We start from the raw sequence: 8,901 nt of genomic DNA, 5'->3' as shown, positions 1-8,901 counted from the left end.
TAAAAGTACAGGTTGACTTTGCCACATTGAGGGGCCAATCTTGGATGACAACCTTCTTCCCTCAGCCAGAACACTGAAGATGGGTCGTGGATGGGTCTTCCAGCATGACAATGACCCAAAACATACTGCCAACGCAACAAAGGAGTGGCTCAAGAAGGAGCACATTAAGGTCATGGAGTAGCCTAGCCAGTCCCCAGACCTTAATACTATTGAAAATTTATGGAGGGAGCTGAAAGTCTGAGTTGCCAAGCAACAGCCAAGAAACCCTAAAGATTTAGAGAAGATCTGTAAAGAAGAGCGGACCAAAATACCTCCTGAGATGTATGCACACCTGATAACCAAATATAAGAAACGTCTTACCTCTGTGCTTGCAAACAAGGATTTCTCCATCAAGTACTAAGTTATGTTTTGCTTGAGGATTAAATACTTATATTACTCACTGAACTGCAACTCAATTTATAACATTTCATTCACATATTGTGTGTTTTTGTCTGGATTTTTGATTGATGTTCTGATTAAAATATACCTATGATAAAAATGACAGACCCTTGGGCAAACTTACAAAATCTTTCGGGGATCAAATTTTGTTTCCCCACTGTATAAAACTATTTACAGTGATAATTCTCCTCCTCTCATTTGTCACATAGGAAAACTCCTCCTTATCTGGAACTTTTGCCTGGCTTGGCTGTGTGACTGCAATTAATGTGACTTTTATTCCCAAGCCTTTATATTTATTTTGGGTCCTCCCGATCTTGGTTCCTCCACATATACGTATACTGCAGAGTAAAAGCCTGAAGTCTGGGGATCGCATAGATCTTGGATTGCCCACAAGATCAAATTGTCCAACTTTCCCTTATCCATGCCACATCCAATGTTTCTCTTTGGGTGAGCCTCGAAGCCTTCTTGACAACACCGTTCAACGCCACTACTATCCTCTGACTTCCGCCCTACCATAGACAACACTTTACAAACTCCATCACATAACATTGAATCCCAACTCTGATAGTGGTATACTGCCAACTTTAGCAGAGCCTATGACCATTTCACCCTCCAAGGGGTTAGATCTTTGGAAACTTTTAAAAAAGTCGGATAAAAAACTTTGTCTCTACACAGAATATGAAATCCCCACTCACACTAACCCCCTTTGAGACAATTTTCATCAGTGACCCACACTTTCCAAGTATAATTACATCATTATACTGTATATATAATTTCTGCCACCTCCTCTGCCTCTCCCACATATTGTAACTATGGAAATAGGAAGATGACCTGGACTTTATGATGACACCTGCTGTTTAGGAAGATATGTGGCTAGCTACCTGAGAGTGCTTGACTAATGTCACTGTCTCTGAAATGAACTATAAGCTTGTGTTACGAGAGTAACTTTTGCCAATCCACATAGATCAAGTGCTGCTGGAGTCCTTGTTTGTCCACATTGTTTCAGGGGTTGTACGGAAAATGGTGATGTTACCCTCACATTTGGTGGGCTTATCCTGTAAGCAAACAATTTTGAAGTTCGTATCACCTAAACTTTACCAGCATGTGTCCTTGAGAATTGCCCTTGGGCAGCCCTCCTAAACATATATCTGTCCACCTGTGCTAAACGTGAATCCTGACTGCTCAACCATGCAAAACAGACTATCACTAAAGCCTGGAAAATACCTCACATCACAATCAGCTCCAGGAAGATCAAAGAAGGTGTAAAGTTACCTGTGAGTACGCTTACAATTAGAAGACCCCTATGTGAAGCCAAGCTATCTGCAAGAAGCCCCCGCAAAGTCCCACTGTTAAAAAAAACACATGCTGAAGAGGTTACAATTTGCCAAAGAGCACATTGACTGGCCTAAAGAGAAATGGCGCAACATTTTGTGGACTGATGAAAGTAAGATTGTTCTTTTTGGGTCTAGTGGCCGGAGACAGTTTGTCAGACGACCCCCAAACACTGAATTCAAGCCACAGTACACTGTGAAGACAGTGAAGCATGGTTGCGCAAGCATCATGATATGGGGATGTTTCTCATACTACGGTGTTGGGCCTATTTATCGCATACCGGGAATCACGGATCAGTTTGAATACATCAAAATACTTGAAGAGGTCATGCTGTCTTATGCTGAAGAGGAAATGCCCTTGAAATGGGTGTTCCAACAAGACAACGACTCCAAAAACACCAGTAATCGTGCAACATCTTGGTTCCAGACCAACAAGATTGACGTTATGGAGTGGCCAGCCCAATCCCCGGATCTTAATCCAATAGCAAACTTGTGGGGTGTCATCAAAAATGCAGTTTCTGAGGCAAAACCAAGAAATAGAGAAGAACTGTGGAATGTAGTCCAATCATCCTGGGCTGGAGTACCTGTTCACAGGTGCCAGAAGTTAGTTGACTCCATGCAACACAGATGTACAGCAGTTCTCAGAAACAGTGCTTATACAACCAAATATTAATTAAGTGATTCAAAGGAAAGCAAAATCTTCAAACATTTTTCAGTTTATATAGTGAATGTTTGAGTTCGTAAAGAAGAATACAAACACTGCTATTTTTTTGAGCAGTCTAATATTCACTTTTCTTAAATTTTTTTAGAAGAACAACACAAATTTGATATATTTTTCTTCATGTTTTGATGTGGAATAGAATGTGTAGTGTTCCCAATGCATGTGTGTATGGAAATAAAAGCTATTAGAGGGATTTTGAGCTTTAGTCACTTTCTTCAACACACTGCTATTATTTTGAACACAACTGTATATATATATATATATATATATATAGGCCTTTAGAATCATTTTAACCCCCTCACGCTGACCACATGCAAATTAGCGGCCTCACAGAACTGGGCTTTTTTCCATGGGACCGCTAATTTGCGCACCTGTCTTTCTGCTGGGAGCACACCGCATGGCATGCTCCCAGCACAAAGACTGCAATGTCACTCCCAATTCCGGGTCACCTGATCGCTGTGGTAGCCTCTGATTGGCTATCACAGTGATCAGACACTGTGCAGCCTGCCCCCCTTGTTTTCTCTCTCTGAATGGAGGAGAGAGATACACTATATTGCCAAAAGTATTGGGACGCCTGCCTTTACACGCACTTGAACTTTAATGGCATCCCAGTCTTAGTCCACAAGGTTCAATATTGAGTTGGCCCACCCTTTGCAACTATAACAGCTTTACCACTTCTGGGAAGGCTGTCCGTAAAGTTTAGGAGTGTGTCTATGGGAATGTTTGACCATTCTTCCAGAAGTGCATTTGTGGGGTCAGGCACGACGAGAAGGCCTGGCTCACAGTCTCCGCTCAAAGTCATCCCAAAGGTGTCCTATCAAGTTGAGGCCAGTCAGGTTCCTCCACCCCAAACTCACTCATCCATGTCTTTATGGACCTTGCTTTGTGCACTGGTGCGCAGTCGTGTTGGAATAGGAAGGGGCCATCCCCAAACTGTTCCCAGAAAGTTGGGAGCATGAAATTGTCCAAAATGTCTTGGTATGCTGATGCCTTAAGAGTTCCCTTCACTGGAACTGGGGGGCCAAGAACAACCCCTGAAAAACAACCCCACACCATAATCCCCCTCCACCAAACTTTGTACTTGGCACAATGCAGTCAGAGAAGAACCATTCTCCTGGAAACCACCAAACCCAGACATGTTGTCAGGGATCGCCACGATTCCCGTCGCGATGGTCCCGGCGCAGGTGCAGTATGCCGCCCTGTGCAGGGACGCGAGCTCGAGGTCCGGGCCGGCCGCGGCGCGCGAGTTCGCGCATGCGCAGTAGAAGCCGCGGCCGCCCGCTGGGCACCAATGGCAGCGCAGGGCGCGATATTTAAACGGCCCTGAGCTGTCATTTGGTGCCTTCTGGTCTTATCCTACCCTGCATCCTGTATCCTGTACCTGAACCTGTTCTAGTAAGTTGCTGACCCGGATTGTGCCTGACCACTGCTGTATTCTCCTGCCCAGACCCTTGCTTTGCCTGACCTCTCTCCTGAATGCCCCCTATTGGATTTGACCTGCTGTTGCTGACCTGGCGTGTGACCCGACCATTCTATGCCCGCTGCCTTGTACCTTACCGTCCTCTCTGTTACCGACCCGGCCCGTCTGACCTTGCTCATCCATCCGCCCATCCCTCGCAGTGGGGTCTTCTGACCTCCTCATATCAGACTCTCTCCCGTGGGAGCCCTTGGCGCATACCACTACCACTGACGGACGCACCCAGTAGCCACGACCTGGTCTCAGGGGGCTCCAAGTCCATCCCCACCATCAGGGGCCCTGGTGAACAAGCACCCTGGGACTTAGACTCCGTGCGCTGGGGACGCCTATTCAGTGGAGTGCTAGTGGTACTGCCGGGCGGTCCCTTACACATGTCCATCGGATTGTTAGACTGAGAAGCATGATTGGTCAGTCCAGAGAACATGTCTCCACTGCTCTAGAGTCCAGTGGCTGTGTGCTTTACACCACTGCATCCGACGCTTTGCATTGCACTTGGTGATGTAAGCCTCGGATGCAGCTGCTCGGCCATGGAAACCCATTCTATGAAGCTCTGATGTTGTGCTAATCTGAAGGCCACACCATCTTTGGATGTCTTTAGCTATTGACTCTGCAGTTGGCGACTTCTGCGCACTTTGCACTTCAGCATACGCTGACCCCGCTCTGTCATTTTACGTGGCCTACCACTTCGTGGCTGAGTTGCTGTTGTTCCCAGTTGCTTCCAATTTGTTATAATACCACTAACAGCTGACCGTGGAATATTTATTAGCAAGGAAATTTCATAGATGGATTTATTGCACAGGTGGTAACCTATCACAGTACCACGCCTGAATTCACTGAGCTCCGGAGAGCGACCAATTCTTTCACAAATGTTTGTAGAAGCAGTCTGCATGCCTCGGGGCTTGATTTTATACACCTGTGACCATGGAGGTGATTGGAACACCTGAAGCCAATGTTTGGAGGGGTGTCCCAACACTTTTGGCAATATATTGTACATTGTATCTCTCTCTGTCCTTTCAGAGAGAAAAAACCCCCCAAAGTGTGTTAAAAATGAATAAATAAACATCATAATAAAAAAATAAACAAATACCTAGATCAAGGTTTGATCATGGTTAATGTTTGGGTCAGGGTTTTTGTTTTTTTGGTCAGTTTTTTTTTTTTTACATATTTAAATTAGTATCAGTGTCAGTATGAAAAAAGCAAATTGTGCACTATTGTTTCTGGGCTGTACTACAGGTAAAAACAACTAAGATACACACATGTGGCATCGCTGCAATCGTTGGGAGCAGGAGAAATGATTTTAGGTTGTTATTTAGTGGTAGATTATGGTAGTAGCAAAAAGTATACAGCTAAATTTTTTAAAATTTGGGTTTTTTTTTACTATTTTGGGCCAATTTTCCTTTGGTACTAAAAAAAAATCAGGAGATATCCATTACCATTTACCACCAAATGAAATCCCAATTTGTCCTGAAAATAAACAAGGTATAATCCACCCGGAAGCACAAAGTAGTTGTGATGATATGTACGGCTTTCCTAACTCATGTCAACTTGCAAAATTGTGCTTAGGCATTAAGATTTGTTTTACCCTTAGGCACGAAGGGGTTAGTATTAAATGTTTGTTTCCTTTCAAGGTGCTGGATCTTCGGACGCCCTTCCTACAGGGATTTAGATGAGAATGTACTCAAAATAGATATCTCCTCATGTCAGCAGTGTCCTTCCCTCAATAGGCCTATGGTTAAGACTTTCAAGATAGCTCCTAGATTTTACATAACCAATCATACATCCCATCACTGAGACAACAGATAAGCTGTGCGCTTTATTTATTTTTGGTTCAGCTTCGCTCCGTCGCTGGCGCCAGATTTGCCCACTTGTAGGCGGCAACCAGCGTCGGAGACACGTTTTCCGCCAGTGAGTTAATAGCCAATCGGTGTGCGCGCGTCTGTAGCATGTGACCACACCTGACTGGAGGCGCTGATCACGATGCCGGCGTATAGAGCCCTCCGCTGCATTGTGCAGAGAGGTAAGAGGCGGCGGAAGGGTCAGACGCTGGGGAAATAGTGCCAGCAGAGCGGAAAGGACACCGGCTGTGTGCACACGCCACACACACGTCAGACACTTGCTGCATGCTGGTGCTTTACTGTTCATGTATTTTATACCCGACTATCGGGCACTCTTGCTGTGTGCAGACATCATTTTGTTGAATGTCTCCAGTGTGTATGGAAGTGTTCAATAAAAGGAAAGTATGAGTGCAGCTGCAAGGCGTGCTCCACCTCAGATAGTGTCATATGTGCACCAGTGATGACGTCAGAAATGTGTGTTTATGATGTTTGCACTCAGGCCTGCAGAATAGGTAGGATAAATGCAGTGTACAGGCGTGTGCATTGTGTACCCTCAGGCCCAGCTCTGTACAGAGGTCGGGTACGTTCACAGCAAGTGCAGTGCGCAAACTGCGTGTTCCTGGGCATATTTCCTGCACCACATAGAAGCATACAGCCCTCATTAGATGGGTACGAGTGCCATTGTTGCACCTCAAATGCATCTAGAAACTGAGCGTGTGATGCGGCCACCAAAACACGTGGTACCGCAGCAGCATGCAGGTTTGGTGCACCATGATGTGAAAAGTCTGCATATTCTCACACAAAGGGCAGCCCATTGAAGTATTCAGGCTATGAAAAATGTGCCATGTGGGAACGCACGATAACGTTCATGTGCACCCGCCCCTGCAGACCTTACAGTGATACTACACCCAGGATCCTGCATTCACTATAGCTGGTCTCTTACAGTACACACAACATGGAAATGCAATTATTGTAGTAAATATAAACTGCTAAATACCTTTTCTCATCAGCAGTACATAGCAGTCTTGTGACTTCAGCAGAGCACTGGTTAAAGCTTGTAGGAGGAGTTTACTTTCTGCTCTAGGAGGATGCAAAACCCCTGACCTCTGTCTGGACAGGGCTGATTGGCCCTGTGCTGATCACATGTGCCCTCCCAAGAACAAAAAAAAAAACCTCTCTAGCAATATACACTAAACTGAGCATGTGCATGTGGCTATGGGTTCAGTCTGTCTTAGGAGATAAGAGGGGGACATTTGAACGAGAGGGGGAGCAGAGAAGTCAGGATCAAATGGCCTTTTTACACAATGCAGAGGATTAACTCCTTAGGTTACACAGCAAGTATAACAAGCATGCTTTACTGCATATACAGACTGATTTTACTGTTGTGGGTTTAGTAACACATTAACCGCTTTCCGACCGCCTTATAGCAGAAATACTGCTACAGGGCGGCACGGGTGCGCCAAATCACGTGTATATATGTGATTTTGCATGTCCGAGTAGGGGGTTCATGCGCGCCCTACCCGCTCTGCCGTTCGCAGCCTTGGCTGTCATTCACCAGGTCCCGCCCGGTGTTTGCTGAGCATCTCCGACGGAGGAGAACTGTTTGTAAACAAGACAGTTCTCCATCAGTGCGTCCAGACTACTTTGGATGGCTGTGCACAGCACAGTGTGCTTACAGTGGAGCACACAGAAACAAGTTAAACAGCACACAGTTAACCCTTTGACCGCCCCTCATGTTAACCCCTTCCTGCCCAGTGCCATTAGTACAGTGTCAGTGCTTTTGTTTTAGCACTGATCACTGTATTGGTGTCACTGGGGATGTCAGTGACACCAAGTCAGTTCCCCCCAGTGTCAATATGCCTGCCGCAGTCCTGCTATAAGTCACTGATAGCCGCCATTACTAGTAAAAATAAAAAACAAAATTCCAGTATCTATGTACCGCCTTTTGTAAACGCTATAACTTTCACGTAAACCAATTCATTTACACATATTGGGATTTTTTTTAGGAAGCGGGGTAAATCCTCAGGAGGGCAAGTGGTTAAAGAAGAACTACACTGCATCTAAGCATCACAAACCAAAAACACTGTAATTCATTTTTAACATTCAAAGCAAACTCACCCATTCATTCACCCATGTCTTCATTTTTTATTTTGCTGAGAAATCACTTTGAAAAATGGCTCCTGGCATTTCTGGCCGCGGCCATCTTGAGTAAGGGCAGATTAATTTACTCCCTGGCATTTGCACTCCAACTTCCTTAGCTGAGAAATATCCTCCTCTCCTTCTGAAGACTCCTGGGATGTATAACATAATTTGACTAGGCATAGGCAAATATAATATACTCTCCCATCTATTTACTAATGCTAGCAGCATGAGGATTAAGAATAATCAATGCTGATTGAGAGAGTGAAGTTCTGTTTTAAGTTATGGGGCTGGAGGAAGTTTGGACTGGACTAGAAGTGTGGTGACATTAACCAACCCTGCAGATGACATGCCCCGCAGTGGCAGATGGGACTTGTAGTATGTTCATTGATGGGTATTTGTGTATGGATGCCAGGTCTATGCATATGAGTTTAAAAAATCCTATGAAGAGCAAGAAGCACCCCGCAATTTGAATAATGGGGGAGGGGGGGCAGGTGTATGAAACCATGCTTCTTGTTCTCCCCCATACATACTGGGCATTTAGCCCCGCTGCATGAGATCCCGATATTCAGGTTCATATGGAAAGCACGGGTGCTTCTTTCAGCTTCAATGCCAGCAGTCTGCTAAAGAATTCTGGGATAACCCGAATGAATCTTAAAAAACACTCCTCCCCCCCCCCTAGCACTTATTCTGACTAACTTGCGTAAGAAAGATGTACAGGTGTAGCTTGGTTTACGAATGCCTCGGTTAACGTAATTTTCGGTATACGAATGAAAATCCATTGAAAATAAAAGCTTGGTTTACAAATTTGTTTCGCAATACGAACGGATTAATTGGTTTTCAATGCATTTACAAATATTTTCTTTAATCATGTCCCTGTACAGTATTTATGCCTTTAAAGTGCACTTTATAAAGAGTTTTGAACAGATAAGACTTTTTAAAACTTTTTTCTGAGCTCCG

At 44.8% G+C, this 8,901-nt stretch overlaps 1 protein-coding gene across 2 annotated transcripts in view; it reads left to right on the top strand.

Annotated features, from left to right (window-relative positions):
* Window positions 1-5,904: 5,904 nt before the first annotated feature.
* Window positions 5,905-8,901, top strand: part of METAP1D (methionyl aminopeptidase type 1D, mitochondrial) — a 284,813-nt gene continuing 281,816 nt past the window's right edge. For both annotated transcript variants that reach the window (XM_089690510.1, XM_089690509.1), the window contains exon 1: window positions 5,905-5,984. In XM_089690510.1, coding sequence (XP_089546636.1) covers window positions 5,945-5,984 — 40 coding nt within the window. In that variant the 5' untranslated portion in view covers window positions 5,905-5,944. The remainder of the gene's footprint in view (window positions 5,985-8,901) is intronic.

Source organism: Staurois parvus, unplaced genomic scaffold (genome assembly GCF_062004578.1).
Source record: "Staurois parvus isolate SC_StPar_1 unplaced genomic scaffold, SC_StPar_1.0 ptg000530l, whole genome shotgun sequence".
In the NCBI taxonomy this organism is placed as follows: Eukaryota; Metazoa; Chordata; class Amphibia; order Anura; family Ranidae; genus Staurois; species Staurois parvus.
The sequence above is the reverse complement of the archived record's forward strand: the minus strand, read 5'-3'. Positions and strand labels throughout refer to the sequence as shown.